The sequence below is a fragment of the Andrena cerasifolii genome, chromosome 9 (assembly GCF_050908995.1).
Source record: "Andrena cerasifolii isolate SP2316 chromosome 9, iyAndCera1_principal, whole genome shotgun sequence".
Lineage (NCBI taxonomy): Eukaryota > Metazoa > Arthropoda > Insecta > Hymenoptera > Andrenidae > Andrena > Andrena cerasifolii.
In genome coordinates this window covers 15,770,954-15,791,797 of record NC_135126.1, presented here as the reverse complement: position 1 = coordinate 15,791,797, position 20,844 = coordinate 15,770,954, and the positions used below count along the sequence as shown (strand labels likewise).

At 44.6% G+C, this 20,844-nt stretch overlaps 3 protein-coding genes across 14 annotated transcripts in view; 2 read left to right on the top strand and 1 right to left on the bottom strand.

Moving 5' to 3' along the window:
- Positions 1-9,228, top strand: part of Gish (casein kinase I gish) — a 46,023-nt gene extending 36,795 nt beyond the window's left edge. Inside the window, exons 3-11 of one of the 12 annotated variants that reach the window (XM_076819468.1) lie at positions 67-136; positions 224-372; positions 765-999; positions 1,969-2,288; positions 2,794-2,868; positions 3,732-3,806; positions 5,357-5,482; positions 6,291-6,397; positions 7,360-9,228. In XM_076819468.1, coding sequence (XP_076675583.1) covers positions 67-136; positions 224-372; positions 765-999; positions 1,969-2,288; positions 2,794-2,868; positions 3,732-3,806; positions 5,357-5,482; positions 6,291-6,397; positions 7,360-7,429 — 1,227 coding nt within the window. In that variant the 3' untranslated portion in view covers positions 7,430-9,228. Of the gene's footprint in view, positions 1-66; positions 373-764; positions 1,000-1,968; positions 2,289-2,793; positions 2,869-3,731; positions 3,807-4,099; positions 4,630-5,356; positions 5,483-6,290; positions 6,398-6,737; positions 6,972-7,359 lie in introns of those variants that run through there. The other 11 variants (XM_076819467.1, XM_076819458.1, XM_076819459.1 and 8 more) reach the window with 11 other exon arrangements.
- Positions 9,229-14,943: 5,715 nt separating this feature from the next.
- On the bottom strand, positions 14,944-16,423 carry LOC143372860 (uncharacterized). Its single transcript, XM_076819473.1, has 4 exons — positions 16,007-16,423; positions 15,767-15,932; positions 15,495-15,698; positions 14,944-15,421 (listed from the first exon to the last, which is right to left on the bottom strand). Exons 1-4 carry the CDS (start codon positions 16,188-16,190, stop codon positions 15,220-15,222), a joined length of 756 nt encoding a protein of 251 aa, XP_076675588.1. The 5' UTR covers positions 16,191-16,423; the 3' UTR covers positions 14,944-15,219.
- Positions 16,424-18,178: 1,755 nt separating this feature from the next.
- On the top strand, positions 18,179-20,721 carry LOC143372859 (serine/threonine-protein phosphatase PP1-gamma catalytic subunit B). The gene is made up of 5 exons (XM_076819472.1): positions 18,179-18,450; positions 19,247-19,378; positions 19,495-19,725; positions 19,828-20,156; positions 20,314-20,721. Exons 1-5 carry the CDS (start codon positions 18,396-18,398, stop codon positions 20,551-20,553), a joined length of 987 nt encoding a protein of 328 aa, XP_076675587.1. The 5' UTR covers positions 18,179-18,395; the 3' UTR covers positions 20,554-20,721.
- Positions 20,722-20,844: the final 123 nt, after the last annotated feature.

Below are 20,844 nucleotides of genomic sequence, written 5' to 3'. Positions count from 1 at the left end.
CGTTTGTTTGATTGGCGGCCAATTATGAATTCAATTCTGAAGCGATCTCTGTCTCTGTCCCCGCAGGAACCAATGAGGACGAAGGCGCCGCAGCTACACTTAGAATATAGGTTTTACAAATTATTAGGTACACACGGTGAGTGTCGGCTTCGCGATCGTAGCGAGATTGATGTTGCGCGGGCGGTTCCATCCACTCACTCCCGTATTTCGTTAATGCACTCAGAGGGTGTACCGGAGATATACTATTTCGGCCCGTGCGGGAAGTACAACGCCCTGGTGATGGAGCTTCTCGGCCCGAGCCTGGAGGACCTGTTCGACCTCTGCGGCAGGAGGTTTACCCTGCAGACCGTTCTCAGAATCGCCACACAACTCGTAAGTGCAGTTAGCCTAATAATTTTACCATGGACTCGGTATATGTATGGGTACATAGTTCGAGCGCGTAGAGATCTAGGAAGTGGTGGAACGTTCGATCAAACTTGTTGCTCGATGTACGAGTGCTGTGTCCACTAATTAATTCTATCTCGGGCATGATGTTAGAGTACTCGCCAGCTTTGTTACGTATACGTAACCTCTGTTAGAGTTGGGTATTATTCGAATGAAAATTTATCAAATCATGCCCGACTCTGGCCTCTGTGTTCCTTGGAAGTAACGTTTCGTGAGAATAGACGAAGGTCGAAGGACCATCTAAGGATGCAGGACGCGAGGATCCAGGGATATGCTGTTGGAATACTTGTGTAACAGTTGAACGTTACTACTTTGCGCAGCTCCATAGGATAGAATACGTTCACAGTCGGCACCTGATCTACCGTGACATCAAGCCGGAGAACTTCCTGATAGGACGGTACACAGCCAAGCGGGAGAAGATTATTCACATCATCGACTTCGGGCTGGCCAAGGAGTACATAGACCTGGAGACGAACAAGCACATACCGTATCGGGAACACAAAAGCCTGACGGGCACGGCGCGTTACATGAGCATCAACACGCACCTTGGAAAAGGTAACTTTTATTTCGCCGCCCCCGCCCCAGAAACCGTCCGCAAAAACTCTTGAAACTTTACCGTGCCCGCGATCTACGCGACGGAGAAAGTTGTAAGCGAGCCACGCGCCCTGATACGCCGTTCTAAATCTGTGGTGCCGGTCGTCCGTCGATGTTCTATCCAGCTAGGATTGCTGCACGGTAATTCGATCGCCGCCGAATTATTGCCACAGCGGGAGAAATTAGAACGGGAGATAGGTGTGATAGGCGATGATCGAAGGGAAGCTTAACAATTCGAGAATTAAAAGTTGCCCCGGGGCTAGCTATTGTATCAGTCGAGAGATCGTCGGTGGATTAAGGGGTAATGGCACGGTGATAGGCAAAAAAATGGTAGGATAACCTTGGAGGCGGTTTTAAAGAAATTTATAAACTTTAAACTTATTAAAAATGTAACGTAAGGTTCTTGTGACGTGTATAGAGAAGAAGAAAAAATTTTTTTTTCAGAGTTTTCAACAAAAAATGGCGGCGTGGTGGAATTTTTCACGTCCACGCGGTTGGACCTAGAACAAGCCGACAAGAAGTTTTGTAATCTACACACTAAACACTAGAGAAGTACCAAAGATTTCGAAAGAAATATTGATTTTTGAAGGAATAGCATAGAACATTTGAAGACAGTCCTGTTTTGCTAGAAAATTCAAATGTTGGACGTGAAAAATTCCCCCGCGAAATGACCCCGTCATTTCTGTTAAAGAAATCTGAAAAAAAATATATTTTCGTTCTTCTTTACACGCATCATAAGAACCTTATGATACATTTTTCATAAAGTTGATGAATTTCTTTAAAATCGCCTCGAAAGTTAACCCAGCATTTTTGGCCTAGCATCGTGGCGTTAACCTTTAAACGGTGCAAAGGTAGAAGTTAGACCGGCGCGGCGGCTAAGCGTGCGTGGAGACAGCGAGCAAACATGGACGTATTCTTTCTGCCAATCAGAGCAGAGCAGAAGAGACGACCTGGAAGCGCTGGGGCACATGTTCATGTACTTCCTGCGCGGCAGCCTACCTTGGCAGGGTCTGAAGGCGGACACGCTGAAGGAACGGTACCAGAAGATCGGCGAGACGAAACGGAACACGCCGATCGAGGTGCTCTGCGAGGGCCATCCCGAGGAGATGGCCACGTACCTGCGGTACGTCCGTCGGCTGGATTTCTTCGAGACCCCCGACTACGAGTACCTGAGGAACCTGTTCTACGATCTGTACGAGAAACGGGGCTTCGCCGACGACGAGGAGTTCGACTGGATCGGCAAGACGTTGGTGCGTGATCCCCTGTTCGGGTGACCCGCCGTGCAAGCGGTCCACTTTCTCTTTTATCTATTCGCAATGCATGCCAAGAAAGGAAGACAGAATGATAGGGGGAAATTTCATTGATGGCCGATTGTGCTCAGGGACGAGAAGCACACGTCGCAAGAGTCGATATCGAGCCGATCTAACTCGGAGTTTCATCTTGATGAGTTATCAAACCATTTCCGTTCTCGCGTCAGCAACTGTACGAGCTGTCGCAGCTACCGTTCGATCACGAGCAAATTAAATGAATTTTTTATCACTATCAGAGTACTGAGATTGTGTTTAAGTCGCCCAGCGACGCAGCGAGCCGCTTACATAGCGTCTAATCGTTAGCAAACTCCGAGGTATCGTCTCTTCTCGGGGTAAGTAAGTCGCCCTGAGTCGAATCCGTCTGCGCCGTCCCGTCCGTCACTCCGGTGAAATCGTGTTTCACTGATTTTTCACGTTTGCATGCTGCCCCCAAATCTATATCTAGCCAACAAACTTCGAGCAGCTTAGAGCGCTGAGGACGGCTCCCCCGTCGCACATCGAGAAAACGAGATCGGATAAGGTGGGTGGCGTTACACATGGAGGATCGCGCTTTATCTTTACCTGTACACGAGATAGCTCCGGTCGAAGCTGTTACAAGAATCAGACTTTCGGCTCCAATAGCAAAGGGACGATGCCTGCGCCCCGATACGCGTGTTTGCGCGTGCTCTGTGTGTCCATAGTTTGCCCAAGGCCGAAGCGTAAACCACGCTCCAAAGTGAGCCGCTCGTAAAAAGCTCGCCGAAACGTATACTGGAAGCTTATCGACTTTTATTCCGCCGTGCCTGAAACTCTTACTTCTCTTTTCAAGCACGATATCTTCCCTAAGCCGAGATTCTCATCTACGCCCGCCTGAATATTCCACGAAACTTCTTCACCGCTCACCGCTTCTCGCGCTTCCCGCTTCCCGCTTCCTCTTACGTTAAACTGTTTAATTTACACTCTCCGTAACACCGTTCCGCGATACTTACGGTAGCCTTGCCAGCGGACGCCGATCGATAACAGCTTTTCCCTTTTCCGCCCAAGAATAGCGCTATTTTTCTTTCCGCGAGACCGTCAGCGATGGGGCCTTACACGCTACCAATCACATCTCGCGTAGCCTCTCTCTCTTCCACGCACTCATTCTCGATTACTTAATTCGATGCTTTCTTTTTGCAGACGATATTGATCGTAATCTGCAAATGTTGTGTAATTTCATTCCTTTAACGAGAACATAGAATTCTATCATCTACAGTTCGAAGAGCAGTGTTCGAAATAATAATGTCACTGCCGAGTATTGTTTCATTCTTGATTCCAAGTATGTTATACGAAAAATTTGTCCACTTGTAAAAGCACAGAGAGCCACGGGACCATCGTTTCAATATGACGTTTGTGTTTCGTTTTCAGTCCACGCTCGTTGGATCCGTGCAGACCAGGCAGGAGATGTTCGGAACGTCGAATCGCGAACGATATCCGTACAAGGTATGCTCCGCCTATAATCACACTAATCTCTATTTTACGACACAGCATGGATATGGATGTGCGAAGTGATATGCTTAAATACTTTTTTTTCTCGAATAACCGCATGAATAATACGCGTCCACGGTAACGGAATAGATTTCTCAGCGACTTCGAGTACAGTCTTTAGTGGCTTCGGTTTCGAACGGGAGATTTGCCTGGAATGTACGATGCGGATGCGTGCACCTTCTGTAAATTATTATAAACGAACGATTCTGTTTCTTTGCGAAACACGGGAATCGTCGGTGTACATATAGGAATGCGATGATTTTGAGGAGGATGTTGTCCTCATGTTGGATGAGGTTCACATCGAAATGCAGGGCAACTATGTAAGCCATGAAAATTTTGTAATTGCTCCGCCCTAGGTTCTTCGTGCAGGCGTTTTATCTTATCGAGGGTAACCGGCACGGTGCCTGGAAGTTTGCGTAGTTATGTGGAATGCGCGCGATCACCGCGGCCACCGCGTAGATAATACGATCCTCTGAAATGCAGTGAATACCTGCGACTTTCGTGAAAAAGACTTCGTCTAAGGTTAGAATCTCAACGGGGGGCACAATAATGCGCAGCGAAACTTTCGAACGAACAAGCTCCATAAACTTTACGTTTCGAGTTGGAACGCTTGTACGAAGAAGCGAGCTAAGACACGCTGTATTTAAAATCCCCGTTGGCAATCCTCTAGTATCTTTCATCGTATCGGTATTATATCTTAATGTAGCTAGCTCATAGTACCTAAGCAGTAGAGATTTCATTCAGAACAAAGTCATCGGTACATATCTGCATATGTACATATATATATGTATCTTATTCACCACAGAACTAGACTATGTAAAGTTAGGGACTAACAAGGGAAGTTATGCAACCCGGAAATTCAGAAATTATGCAACTTTGTGTGCAAGTAGAGTAGTAGTTCTTCGTAACACAAACCTATTTTTTGTTGGTTTCATGTTGGTTCCGCTCCCTGGAAAAAGGCATAATTTTATTTTCCGTGGAATATCTCGCGAACGCTGAGAGATATCGAAAAGAAGTTTAAACAAAAATTGCGTCTTCTTTTTATATCCACAAAACTGCGTAAAAATAATTAGCGAATTAAGCATTGGTGGTGGGGGTAATTTGAAAAGTATGTATTTTTCGATAATTACTTTGATATAAAAAAGATGCAACTTTTGTTTATACTTTTCCACGAAAAAGAAAATTCTGCCCTTCTTTCAAGTGGAGGAGGTTCGCCCCTTAAAACCGCATCATGGCACTAAGAAAAAAATAGGTTTGTGTTACGGATGAACTACACTCTACTTGCACACAAAGTTGCATAATTTTCTGAATTTCCTGGTTGCCTATCTTCCCCTGTAAAACAAACTTCACTCACGATACAAGACAGTCCCATCTCGAAATCATGCATCGGGCAAACTTGCAAGGTTCAATGTATTCGCTCGAGTGCTGTTTTCTAACTTTTTGCCTTCTCTAATTTTACTGACTAACGCGTTTGAATCTCGACACTCTCGTGCTTGTTCCTTCAGGATGTGACAGGTCCAGGGGTGGGAAGCGGGGGCGGTAAGGGGGTGGGGACCACGTGGCCAGATACCGTGAAGCAATCAGGAGCTGGTGGTACATTGACGCCTGCTGATAGGCACGGTTCAGTACAGGTGAGTGGCCCTTGCGATCCTTTGCGCCGTCCATTGTCCCGCGACATTTGTCCGCCCGTCGATCGTTCCATTCTCCTAATGTTACACGTCCTTGTCGTATCGCGGATCGCGGATCCCATTCGCTTGAAACGGAAATTCGAGACGCGGCGCGCACCGCATGGAAATGTTTTAGAGAGCTCAGATCGTGCGGGGAATTTGCCAAACGTTACGTCCGAGTATAGAGAAACAGAGCGTCCTTATCCGTTCTCACCATCTGTCTGCTCCACCCTTGAACCCCGTTTCTTCTGCGTCTAGACAAAGGCGCCAGTGGATTATGGCCAGGTCGATGTCTACGCGAATTGGTTTGTTGCAGCATGCTGTCTTTGTTCAGTTGATCGGTTTCTTTTTCCAACACACTAATCCGCTTGTTTGCCGCTCGAGGACACTAGAGAACCGCGAGCTGTGTTTTTCAAGAGCGACTTCGTTAACCAAGTTGATTAGTTGCATCACGTGCTAGAGTTTCACTTTATTTGTATTAGCAACGTCCCATGAATACGAAGCGCCGCTTGCTCCACGTAAATTCCGCTCTTCATCCTCCGAGATAGAGACCCAGCGCACGTGTACATACGTATTATATGCATCTGTCGTGTATCTCGTGTCGTTAGATCGGTAGGATACACGATATCGTAAACTCACGGTGTACAAAGTCCCGCCGATCGTTACATCTTCCAGTAATCAAACGTGTAGCTTCCCCCCTTTTCACGTAATCGTACATCCCTCCGCTCTGCTCGCTCGCAATGTCTCTCACGATGATTGCTTGTACACGTAGGTGGTGTCTTCGACGAACGGGGAATTAGCCAACGACGACCCGACTGCTGGACACTCCAACACGCCGATTACAGCGCCTCAAGAAGTGGACATGGTCGACGAAACCAAGTTAGTATTGCAATCGATCTGCCTTTCTTGCATTACGATCAGTAGATTAGATTACAGGTTCTGTACACACGTTGTCCCCGTACGTCCTCGCTTCGATGGGCGAGGGGTAACACCTCTGATACGTAGTCTTCCAACACTGCATGCACGCGTACTCCTTCTTTGGATGATTCGTTGAACATCTCTGCTACGAATCGTTCCGAGGCAGCGTACACTAATCAGTCTGGTAGAAACTTAGCGGTGATCGGTAGCAGGGTCACGTTCTTAACAATACTATCTTACACTCTTTACTCGTGCCCCCAGCATGATACACGTTAAAAATCTCCTGTCTATCCTATTTCAGAAGCAAATCTTTGCCGAGAAAAAAGTGTCGTGGATGTGGAAAGACCCTACACCGAAGTTCCAACCTTCCTGCATCTACCGTTCACCACGATCCGATCCCCGAACTAGGCTCGATCTCTCAGTACAAGTGGCCGTTACAGAATTTCCTTTTGCGCAACATAGGGGAAAAATACAATGTTCGACTGCCTTACGTATAGCAGGGACAAAATCAATCTAATTCGGAGCGCGGGGGAGGGGGAGGGGGGGTGCCGCGCCGCACGCGTCGCGCTTAGAACGCGGGGAGCGCGAGACAAAAGAGACAAGTCGGCGTGGAGTAAAAATAGGGAGTCTAGTTTGGCGCGATTCAATGTCGGGGACGCGGCCTTGAGCGGCCAGTTGATTTTGTTCCAACTGTACCAGGCTGTAGGATCATCCTCCGCCTTTCCCCTCGTGTGTCCCTGTCGACGCCGCGAGCCCTGCGCCTGGAGCACACTTGGTTCCGAGGGACAGGCAGCGAGAGCGCTCGAATTTTCTCCCCCGCGCCGCTTTTGGAATGCCCCCCACGGTCCTCTGTTGTCGTGCCTCTTGCATGTTGGTGTCATAGCGTAAGACGATCGAAAGAAGACGACTCTAAGTCCTATTAGTCTTTGCTTTATTTGCAGATGCTGTTGCTTCTTCAAGCGAAAGAAGAAGAAAAGTGGCAGACAAAAGTGACTGTTGGAAGAAGACAAAAGTGGGGGGGCAGTAGAGTGCGCGTGTAACAGTGCAGACGAAGGTGGGGAGGAAGGTGTCATCGTCGCCGTCGCGTTCTCCAAGCGCGAGAGGATCGGCGACGGGGAGGACGGGGAAGCTGCGGCCGATCCGGAAACAGAGAAGCCCGTCAGGTTGCCGGCTGCCGGAAGTCGGTCCGGCTCCCAGGATTCGGTGCTGCACACTACCGTCACGATGACACGCTTATTACTGCTGCTATTATTATCATATCAATGATTATTATCACGATTAACTTTGCCCTTCTTCCTTTTTTCTCTCCTTACGATTATTATTATAATTATTACTGCTACCGCTATCTCACAATTACTGTATTATTATTTTATTATTATTTTATTATTGTCATTATCGTCCACTGATAATCATCGTCATCTCGTCTACGATCATCGTTTACGGAGCCCAACATCGTTGTCAATGTCGATGTTAACCATACACACGCGTACATACACACACATACACTTGCTGTAAGCTCGTCATCGCGTTGACCGAGGGTACACGGCCGAAGACGACGGAGACCCCATCGTCGGCTTGGGATCGTTTCGCTCCTCGGCAAGTCGGTGGTCCCCGCCCAAGCGTGTGCAACAAGAGTAAAGGAATTGACGTGCCCGATGGTGAAAGAGAACGCGTTTTGTGCCTACGACACTCGTTTTTCGCGGACCGCCGTTGGCCCCTGTTCGAATGGACACGCGCCGATCGTTGTATACCCCGCGGTAAATATGTGTTACGATACGTGTAGTAAAATCGTAAAAAAAAAAACGAATCAATGCTGAGATCTCATTTCGCACGAAAGTCCCCGGATAGATGTTAACGAGCGTAGCGTGTACTCTCCTGCTTGTATCGACGTCCGGCGACGGCGCACGTGTCGTAGCCTAGATCGAATCCGGACGGGCATGAAACTGAGAGGACATCGACAGCCATCGTTCGCGTAGGGCTCGCTTCGGTCGGTGCGCGACGCATCGAGCAAGGGCCACAGAGTCAAAGAAGCGTCGGAAAGTTCGTGATCAAGTAAGTCGGAGTTCTTTTCGTTCTCTTTGGCGACCGTGAGACGATCGATCGTCTCGTAACTTTTGTGGGATTTGGTCTTCTTCGTTGGGGATCCCGCTATTCTCGTTTTCTGTTCCGTTTTTGGGAATCGTACAGAGTGCTAGCTTAGCTGGTGAATCGAACTCGTGAGAGGAAGCGAAGGAGGTCTCTAGTTTAACATTTTCTATTGCTCCCTTTTACGAGTTCTATCGAGCAATTAAATTTGTAACTATAACTGTGCAACACCCTGTAGAAAAAATTGTCTGACGAGTCCTTTCATCGGGAAGATTATCCTCTGAATTTCATGTCGTGGGGATACACGAAGCGAACGTGTACAACAGTATTAACGCTATCAATAAGTAGCCGCGAAGGTCGCGCTACATCGTGCTCATCGTAACTTTAGTTGAATAATATTATTTCTCGCAACGACTATTTTTTACGCCTACACTGCCTGCCGTTGCTCTACACGTGCGTACGAAGCTGCGCGTACTTTGTATCCAACGTGTGACGTATCAGTTAATCGCGTATCTTCTAACGACCTTGAAAGCGGGTGCTGGAATTATGCGATTTGTAACCGGGGAAGAGGCACAAAGCCCACTCGCGACTGTGGCGTCCGATCGAATCTCGGTTTCATGCCCTCCGCGGGAATCGTCGCGTTAAAGAGCGCGACACGCCGCAGAATTAATTCAAACTACACACTTCACGTAACATATCGAAAGAAAAAGTACACGAGCACGTGAGAACTTTGTGTCCGTAGATACTAATTGTCTGCCGTGAAAATTTCGTAGGACGTAGGTCAGCAAATTATGTACACGTACGTGTCGATGCAGTTGATCCGTGCTCCACCAAACGCGAGGATTCGAGGGAGAGCATCGTTCGTCTACGAGCGGGACCGCTGATTTCCTAGAAATTTCCTTTGCATTTTTATTCCTGGATCAAGCGCGTTAACGAAGCTAACTGCTGTATATACGTATAGGGGCGTAACGAAGACAAGGAGAGAACCAAAGTACGCTCGCGACTGATCGTGCATCAACGTAGGTCCGATTTCGAAACAGTGAGAGAACTTTTATCGCCCCGGCAATGTGTTTGTAACGCTAAGAACGAAACAGGCGGCACGGAATTTCCTCCAAACGTAAATATGCACCATTGGATTCGAGCCAGGAGAAAAAATGAGATAGAAAAAGATGTAAACACGGACGTGATGCAGCACACAGTGCCGTGAACTTATACTTTGTGGTGACCATGGTCGAGGGCTCGTTTAATACGTTATTTCCACGAAGTTACGAGAAGCGGAGCGTTACAAAGTGATACATAGAGATCTCTGTGGACTGGAGGCGTGAAGAGATACTTAACGCGAATCTGCGGGCTGTTGATGTTCAGGAGGAAGGAAGGAAAGGATCTTGTCCGTTCTGCCGATTGAACGAGCAAGTAAGTGTTCGAATCGTTGGCCAGCAGGACGTTTTGTTACAAATTTCCCGACGCTCTTTTAGATGAATCGTTTTATTCGGTGATTTTCCAGGGACCCTGTGTCGTTGTAACGTTCATTTGCAGACTGATTAACGATAAAACGATTTGTGCGCACCTCTATCTTAAGTTTCTTCGTATTTCGAAATTAGATATGGAGTGTACATACACGATTAATAGATGTTAAGGTAAAAAGAAGTTATCGCAAACTGTGCCGTGTTCTCGCAAACCGTCGTTCCTTCTTAACCGCTCCTACCGGGAAGGAAGATGCAATAGCCAGAGAGAAAGAGCGAGAGAGAGAGAGAGAGAGAGAGAGAGAGATTTTCTAAGAAAAAGAAAAATGTCCATATCTCTAAATATTACCGAGTAACATTGTATTACGCGTAGGTGTAACAAGAAAGTTACTGTTCGAAAGTAAACACATGTATCGCCGTAAGTGTATCAGTAGTTGCAGGAGTAAGTATACTATCGTCGTTAATCGATAAAAAGAGCAATAACGATAACGAGCCAAGAGCGATGCGTCTGGTTAGATAATCGTTGACCGATAAAAATAAAGGGAAGATGAAGAAATCGAAGCAGATTAGGGAGAGCACTAGTCGATGGTGTCACAGTTCTTATCATTCTAGAATAAAATCACGTCCACTCGCAGAGAGAAAGAGGGAGACATCTCGGCAGGGTCTACGAATTTGTAACAAAACGGACGATCAACGGAGTAGAATCAGTCTGTTTAATCGGCCAGTGAGCATAGATGTTTTTCTTCTCTCAGGAGTACTCGGGAGTACACTGGGGGACGGTGTACAAGTGACAGACCAACTCCTCGTGTCTGCGCGTGGAAACGACGAGCGTTGAGATTTATCGTGTTCGAAGGTCCAAACTTTTTGCTATACTTGACGCAAATTCAGCCGGCCGATAAAGGCCACTTGCCTGGCTAGCTAACGTCATAAAGCTCTTTAGACATAAGAGGACGTCTTTGACCTTGTAAGGGTGTCTTTCACTGCGAATCCACTTTTGCCGGTTCGTACCACCGACCAAACCCATTTGCCTTTTATTTTCACCCTCGTGTCCACATTCTACACCGAGACTCTATGACCTGGCATCTCTGTTTCTTACGTGTTGCGCTTTCTTCCAATCGAATGGAGTTACGTACTACCAGAGGCTCGGGGTTGTAACGCGCGCCTCTTTGGAAGAATACACCGACGCTTCGACAGTGTTCCATGTAGCTTCCATCAGCGTATTTTCAGATCCCAAGAAAGTCAGCCGCGATGCTATCGAGTTGTCGAGGTGTTCTCCCAAAAGGGCACGACCCGTGCCGTGAAGCCTCCAGCAGTATCCACCCCTAAAAGAGCGATGTGTCGAGAGATAGAGAAGCAGAGTAGCTAAAGGGGTTTTTACCCTTCGATGGCCCCGGTCTAGGTACCAATTGAGTTTGCGTGAAAGTATAGCCTGGCCGACGATTGCGCACCACTCCCGAGCCATACCAATGTAACGTGTTAGAGCGTGCCGCGAGTGCCTGTACACGTTGTATGAAATATTTAATGGCCAAGCGCATCCGTCGACGAAACGATCATTACGATGTACTTAGAGAGCGTGTCGGGGCTTCTCGATACGAGCAGCAAACCAAGCGTCGATGCGTTGGTCGCCTCTATGGGGGTCGCGTTTCTTCACCCTTGCGACACGCGAATAAAATTATACCGGCCGTCGGGTGTCTTGTGGTAAATACGCTTAAATGGAGATAAGAGCTAAAAGAGAAAAAGAAGACAAAAAAACCATTAAACTCTATGGATTTCCTCTCTCGTTATTATACGTATGTATATATCTGCATCTTCCCACTGGATACGCACCGAGAGTATTGTTCCTTTTGTAAGCTTGCCGGCGCAAGCGATCGTCAAACAATCAGATGCGTATGCTCGCGATTTATATTTACAGCGGCGAGGGGAGAAGAAGAAGGGAAAGGAGGAGAGAATGGTTCGCGGTAGAGAAAATAGAGAAAGCTCGGTGGGAGGGGGGGATGAACGGAATGATAGGGACAGAGAGAATGGAAAGCGGAAAGACCGTTGTCCTCCAGCTGCTGGGAGCGCGTTGTACACTCACGCGGAAAGAGAACGAATCTTTGCGTTATTCAGATGGCTTCGGAAGCTAATGCCTGTTAAGTTCTCTTACTTTCGTCGACGGTATCTCCTCTGTAAGCATGATCTCTTGACGGATAAACACGCGTAATTCCGTGACTAGGGTATGTATGTATGTTAGCCGTTGGTTTCCAAATTTAAGGAGCAGTATCTCCATGGACACTCCATGGAGAGAAAAAGAGCGAGTGAATGTGTCGATGAGAGAAAGGGCGAGGCGAGGCGAGCGGGTGAGCCTTATGAAAATACGAGAACCCTCCGTATTTATATCGCTACTCCGGCGCAGATCGTTGGCGCGATTATTGCTGCGACTATGTTGCGATTTAGCTTGTAGTTTTTTAGTCGACTTTTCAAGCGTCACCGACTTTTAAGACACAACACGACTGACTGTTGGTTAAGTATAATTGTGAGTGAACAAAGGAAAAAGAAAGGGAAGAGCGGTACACAGGAGAAGAGAACACTCCCCTTGTCCGATCCAGGATGTCTCTCTTTCTTTTCAAATATTCGATTTTAGTTTCTTTTCTTTTCTCTTATTCACTCTTTTACTCCGTGCAGGAAGGCTGTTACACGCTCGTCCTAACGACGAGACAGTGACTCGTTTCGAAGGAAACGATTATTTGTATATTGGTGCGAATAGATCGGACCAAGTTCGACGTATGCGATGTGTCTTTCATTTCCTTGCTCTAGATAAGTTGTGAAAAGGAGGGCAGGAATCGATCGCAAAGAGATGCATAGAGGATGCGCGAAAATGGACCCGATGTATTTTTCTCTCCTGCATGTATCGATGGTGATACTTGTACTCTCGATCATATTTCTTTTATTTTATCTTGGCCCATCATCTGTGCGCATCCTGTGCATGGAACTGTGATCTCTCCTAGTTGTATCGTTGTGTATTTCTCGGTCGCTTTCATTGTGAAGGAAGGAAACTATCGTTTAATTTTGATTCCTTTTTTTTTTTTTTAAATGTGACACTTAATAAAAACCGCATCGAAGCCTGCAACCGCTGTGTCGTGCTTTTACGTAGTGAATCTTTCACGCGATACGCTACTCTCTCGAATCGTGATTTAGATAATACATATGTGATTAACGTGCGTTACGTATATTATTACTATTATCATTACTATTGTTTCTCTAGCATGTATTCGTTGCTAAAGGATTACGTATGTAGCTTGTGTTCTATGATTGTATTCGCCGCGTCCATGGAATTGGCAGCTGACGTTCATTACCGAATAGCGTGTGCCCCATGTATATGAGTGTGTTCGATGACGTCGGAGACGTTTTCGTGGTGTTTATCGATAGAGAGGCGAGACGTTGCGCTACGCGAACGAGGGCAACAAACATCGGATGTATCGGCTTTACTTTGTAAATAGAGATTGTCGGAATGGACAGAGCAGTACGCACACGGTGACACGAGAGATGTTAAGGGGGGTACAAAACACGAGATGTCGGATATGTCAGGGAGAGATGTATCAGCTTCAAATTATATACACATATACATATTACATAAAAGCTATATCAATAATGGTGATTAATAAGCTGTACCATTAATACAGTGAGAGTTACTGTCGCGCGACCGACTAATTTTATTACCACCGCGTAATCTCAACGACGCCAGTGAGAGAGAAACGGAGCAACGGAGAAGTGGAATGTGTTCTTTACGGCGGAATCGGAGTTGGACGAAGCAAACGGGGGACGAGAAAGGATGGTCTTAATACGGATTCTACGTCGGTAATTTATAGAGGCGATTCAAGGGTATAGGATTAAATGCTTCGAAGCGAATTTTGTCCATTTCGTACATGTCTACACACACAAAAGTTGGCACGGACCACGTGCCCGACGTTTTTTGCGAGGATATTCTATACTATATTAACGAAACGAAAACTGTTCACTTTTAACGCGCTTCTTTTTTCCCCTGTTATTGTACTAGTGGGATTCGTTTTCTTTCCACTTGTGGAGCCCGTCATCTAAAATAACCGATTGAAGGACGAGGAAATTAATGTACATAGAAATTAAATTGTTTGAGTACTATTCCGTTGGAATTCTCTGTTTTGCGACGATAAGCGTTGAGGGTACGATGGCGGGGAGCGGTTTGCATGCCGACGATGTGTGAAAACACGAGACTGAGAGACACACCGGACCACACAAAAAAAAAGAAAAAAAAAGAAGAAATTTAATGCGTTCAATTCGCGTAATATAAACGACAACGTAAATACGATTTATTCAGACAGAGAACCATGTTTTCGTTAGTTTTGTCAAACAAATATGCACCTCTTCCCCCCACCCCCCCCCCCCCATACATATATACTAAATTTTTATCATACTTGTAAGCTGTGATTGAAATCCTATCTTTTAACTCGTAATCACTGGCTTACAAACTGTTATTTAACGACTATATATGAAAAATGAGAAGAAAAACCGTCTGATAAAGCTGCTTTAATGGAACTGAAAAATACATTGAGAATCCGTGGAAATTCTTTTCCATGTAAATATGTGTTGTGCCTGCGCACTTAGGAAAACCATAGAAGAGTCCTTAACTGAATTTCTTATACGTTTACATTTTGATTTACGCAATTCGGGCCCTAACAACCGAGCTTACTTTGCCCTCTTATTTATCTACGTGTGTTGAAGAAAAGTTCGTTTGAAAGATATTTCGAGTTGCATTCGATTGCGCTAAATAGAAAAAACGTACAAAAAGTCTGATTTTCAAGTCTTTTATTCTGTTTAGAGCTACTTATTTATATACACTTTTCTTTTTTCTTCGGTCTTTGTTGGCAGAGGAGTAAAAAAATTATTCTATTGTAGAAATAGCATATTTAGGAAGAAGGAGTGAAATGAATGGAAGTCCGAGACTTTCATTATGTAAAACTATTGATTTAATATAAAATTATTAAAAAAATACTGTTGTGAGATTACATTGAAAAACTTCTGTAGGACAGCAATTCCAAGAAGAAAAGACAATTTTTAACTTTAACTTAATTTTATGCTCTAAAGGTCCTTGTCACGTTTTATTTCGATTCTCCACAGACATTACTGCATTCGCGATATAATACAGAAAAGGATACAACATGTTGTACTGTACAGGATTTGAATATCTAAATCTTATTTAGCCGCGTTCGCTTCCGCGTTTCAGTTTTTATTTTCAGCCTCCGCGTTCCTCCGAGACATTTTCAAAATAGTTTCTATGGTAACTAATTCTCTATGACCCTCTAGCATTTCTATAAAAAATGGTTCTTGCAATAGCATGTGGTTGAAAGTGGCAGTAAAATTGATAATAAGCTTTTTCATCATATTTATTGTCTCTAAAGTTTTGTTTGTCTTTTCTTTGTGTCTAAAAGAAAAACGATTCAACAAAAAAATAAAACAAAAACGTCAGTAAAAAATTCTTACACAAGCGCACTCACCTCGCTATCTCGGGATGTGTTTCGTCAAACTTTTTGCTGCGCATTTCTTCTTGCTCCTTAAAGAAGTTTCTGTATTCGTACAGTGAATTCTGACACTGAATCTTCAAGTCCAGCTGCTTTTCCCTCGCCTCGCCTATGGACTTTTGTAACGATAAAATATTGTCATTCAGACAAAATAATTTACTCATACAGGCATAAATCTTTCTAGAACAGAACGTTGGAGTTATTTGGTATTAGAGAGTTCGGTACTAGTTATTCAAAATTCTGCTTACTTCTTCATCTCTTGATCACCTTCTTTGCCTGATAGAATGGCTTGAATAGCGTAAGAATGAAGACATAATTTTATACCTTCATTGTTTATAAGAAAATTTGCTGTTGCCTCGTGCAAACTTGTTACCATAGTCCCTGCGTCTCCCGCTGGTTTGTCTCTGGTCGTTTCTGAAAGCATTAGCGTTCAAATTATTCTCGTACTATCGAATAATGCTTTTGTGTGCAACAGCTTTGTGACGTACGGTACTCATGCTGTGCTTTAAGTATTAGCGACCTGGCACTTAAGTGTTTCAGTGTCTCCCTTGTGTTCCTGATTCTTTCCTCGATAGGTTTAAAATCGTCCAGGGAGACTGCTCCAATAGGAAAATTGGAAACGCTTTCACCCAAACTTGTGGCAGCATCTTTCAGTCTTTTAAATTCCAACATTTTGGATAAATATGTACTAAACCAGCGTTAACTACAGTGTATCTTTTTACCGGTCTCGGTATTATTTCCGAATTCGAGTTTACTTACAGTTATCGAGAGATTCACTTCATATTACTACGCTATTTCTGCATCAGTTAGGGTGGAACTAACGCATCATGCTACAATATTTAAAATACATTTAAAGTGAACACTGTTTGAAAAATATAAACAAAATGGTGTAGAGAGAAAGGTTATATCTGGGAATACATAAATTTGTCATAGTAGTTCTAAGAGCATTATTATAGCGAATTCGGCACCCCGCACTGGTGCGTACTGAGCGCGAACTTTTTCGGTGCCAAGATCACTACTAGAACTAGCGCATTTGGCAGGCACGCACTAGTGATCCTCTAGGTAGTGATCGGAAAATGTGTCCGCGTTTTCTATTGGTCGACGCCATTGCTCTGCTAAACCGGAAATAGAGAGAGCAAGTAAATAAGATCTACCAATTGGATTCCACAACATTGAGCGAAAAGTGGGATCAGCAGCAAACTTCATTTAATACTGAGGCGTGTGATCTTTGAACTAAGGAGGGCAGTATTCTTTTAACCTTTCGGTACTCGCGTCTATTTCGGGGTGTGTTTCAATTCACGCATACTGCGCATAGACTGCGGGCAATGGTGATTGGTGGTTCATGCAGCGAGTGAATAGACTGCATAACCTAATTCGTAGAATTCCCTAGAATTCTCCAACTTCTAGCGCATGATGCGTGCAGCAACTACAGAAAATCAAACCATAGGCAGCCAATGCACATAATGCGCGCACGCGTAGTTGTTCGAATTCGAATGCTCCAATCAGGTTATGCAGTCCATACACTCACCGTATGAACCGCCAATCACCATTGCCAGCAGCTATGCGCAGTATGCGTGAATTGAAACACACCCTCGGTCTCGCGAGCACTCGCTTCGTGCACTGAGTGCACGGTGACGTATTATTGAGAAAGATAACTGCTAAACCTAACCTTACTTTCGTTTCTCAGAACGGGTGAACAGAAATTTATATTTGCATATTTGCCTGCACCAATCAGAAGCGATCACGAAAATCACGAATCACTGTGAAAAGTCACCATGATTGGGAACCATTGGGAACGAACATAGCGAATTCGGATGAACCGCACCCAGGGATCGGCGGGCTCCAGCTACCACCGATGGAGGGGGAAACACCTACAGGAGCGGTGGCAATGGCGTGTGACTAACGCAGGCACAGTTCATGCACGAATAACCACCGCTCCTGTAGGTGTTTCCCCCTCCATCGGTGGTAGCTGGAGCCCGCCGATCCCTGGGTGCGGTTCATCCGAATTCGCTATGTTCGTTCCCAATGGTTCCCAATCACGGTGACTTTTCACAGTGATTCGTGATTTTCGTGATCGCTTCTGATTGGTGCAGGCAGAACAGTGATTCGCGATTTTCGTGATCTGATTGGTGGAGAGCATAACTGCTCTCTGCACGCGCCACATAACCCCAATTTCTAATTTCTCTCGAAACATTCTCAAGTCCTCACTGTTCTTATAGAATCTGAGTTGTATATTTTGAACCAATATAATCATTCTTGATCTATTTAAATTAACGAATATTTCTTCACTTTAGTTAAAAGTATAATGTATATATGAATACTTTAGCCAATCAAATCAGTGCGTGCGTACATTGGCTATTTATGAATGTATATACTATATATTCGTTGAATTAGCACGCTTTGACTGTAACACGAGCTATATTGAAGTATTTTATAAAAAATACTTCAATCATGATCAAGAATTACGATCACAGTATTCACAGTGAGCAAAGTCACTCCAGGTAAAAAAATCACGATCACAGTGATAAATCACTGTCAGTGATTTTGCACGTTTTGCATTCCATCCCTAGTTGTAATCTGCCTTCTTGTTGTTATGTTAACGTTGTATGCAAGGAGCATGCTCGATAAATCGAGTAGTCGAACATAGTCGAACGTAGTCGAACACTATCGAGCAGGGAAGAGCTCGCATACTCTGGGAGGGGGTAAAAGGGAGTGGAGTGCGCGGTTGTCCGGGCGGCCATTGCGGGTACATTGTCCGAAATCGCGAATGCAATTGAGTGCTGTGTACCACGCGAGTGAAATCCAGGAGAATCGAAGGTCATCCCCAAAGAAAGGTGCTCCGTGTGAAGCCCGGGACGCGCACGAAACCCCGGCCCGATGGCTGAATCCGACAAGCTGAATATTGACAACATCATAGCTCGGCTCTTGGAAGGTAAAGCTGCTCTGCCCTGCTTGCCCGCCTCAAAGGGGGGAGATGCCACTTAAATGTCCGCCTCATCTTTTCCTACGCTTCCTTTATACTCGTGCGTTCTTGCCTTCTTGCCGGCTACCTCGAATCAACTGCTACCTTCCTATCTCCTGCCGAGGAGAAAATCGCGCCTTCTTACTCTTTCCTCCTCCTCTGCCTACAGTGCCTACTCCTTCCTTTTCTGCCTCTTTCTGTTTTTCATCGATTACGCAACTCTCTCTCTCTCTCTTTCTCTCTCTCCCTCTCTCTTTCTTCAAATGCAACCGATTTTAATCATTCGTCAACCGAATTTAACGGCCGAGACTCACGGTGCCTTACTAAAAATCTTCGTTTCTGAAACAGCTCACCCGTGTACGTGCGTCTAACAATCGCCGCTTTGTGCGTATGTACCGAACGTAGTTCGTAACTTTTACTGCTCCTTTCGTTCTCTCGTATCGTCTGTTCTTTAGAACATTTTTAATTTAATCATTAATAAATAGATGAAGATGATTTATTCGATAATCTGTCTTACAATTAGAACAATCAATTACGCTAGCGGTAGGAAGCTAAAGTATAGTTTCCCGCGATAAACGATCAGATAAACATAGGCCTAGCGCGTTCAACGCTCGATCCTATGTCCTTATCTGTGTTGCTTTTGAGAAAGATTACCGTTTTCTGTAACTTTGTTGATACGTCACTTTGTAGACCTTAACGTCCGTTTTTACTTAATTACTGAGATTCCTGTATGTAACCTTTACCGTGCGTCAATTTAATATTTCAGTAAGGGGAGCCAGGCCAGGAAAAAATGTACAATTAACGGAAGGTGAAATAAAAGGGCTCTGTCTGAAATCGCGTGAAATTTTTTTATCGCAACCTATCCTATTAGAGCTCGAAGCACCGCTAAAAATATGTGGTAAGTTACTGACAATTATTATGCTTTTCTCTTCTCTCTTACAGTTATATAATTAACCCCTTAGCTGTGGAAATATATAAGTTTCGAAAAGCAACCAATGTATTCTTCTTTTTAAGGTGATATTCACGGGCAGTATTATGATTTACTACGGCTATTCGAATATGGTGGATTTCCACCAGAAAGCAATTATCTGTTCCTAGGGGACTATGTTGATAGAGGGAAACAATCATTAGAGACGATCTGTCTCCTTCTTGCCTATAAGATCAAATATCCAGAGAACTTTTTCTTGCTGCGTGGAAATCATGAGTGCGCCTCTATCAACAGGATATATGGATTTTATGACGAATGTAAGGAGTTACAAGAATGTAACAAAATAGTAAATACCCACATCTTTCGCTCCTATCCTTCTAGTTATTAAATCTAGAAATTACTGCTTCTGTGTTATATAGGTAAACGCCGATACAATATTAAATTATGGAAAACGTTCACCGATTGTTTCAATTGCTTACCTGTCGCGGCGATAGTCGATGAGAAAATATTCTGTTGCCACGGTGGTCTCAGTCCGGATCTCCAAAATATGGAACAGATCAGACGCATCATGCGGCCGACGGATGTACCCGATCAAGGTTTATTATGCGATTTACTTTGGTCGGACCCAGACAAGGATACAATGGGTTGGGGGGAAAACGATCGTGGTGTATCGTTTACATTTGGGGCCGAAGTTGTTGCCAAATTTTTACATAAGCATGACTTTGACCTCATATGTCGTGCCCATCAGGTATGTATGTCATAGCACGTGCAATATGGTTAAATTTAGTATCATGTATAATTCTCAAGTTGTATCAGTGTATTCGCTAGATTGTGGCACCGGGTGTGCTTCGTTGGCACGAAGCAACTAATTCCAGTATCTAAGATGAACCATATGAAAATTTTAGGTGGTCGAAGATGGCTATGAATTCTTTGCGAAGAGGCAGCTAGTTACCCTGTTCTCGGCACCAAATTACTGTGGCGAATTCGACAATGCCGGAGCTATGATGTCCGTCGATGAAACTCTTATGTGCAGTTTCCAAATCCTAAAGCCAGCAGACAAAAAGAAATTAACGTACGGTGGTTTGAACGCAGGTAGACCAGTGACGCCCCCGCGAGGTGGAAATAACAAAAACAAGAAGAAGTGAAATCCTTAGATTTGTTTCTCAATCCCTATCTTTTATAATTTTTTCCCCCGCCCCTGCCCCCTTTCGTTTTTCTTTTATTTTTTTCCTTTGTGAATGCAACGCTTATGAGTTTAAAACAGATCCCTCGAAACTCGACCATCTTTTAAGACATTAAGTTCTTGTAAGAGAGATGTTATTGTTATTATTTCACCTAGTATCGCCACTATTATCATCGAAGCTATCACCATATTACTTTGAAATTTATCTTGTATTACGCTAAGCCGTTTACAAATGACACATGAAGTAAAAAGA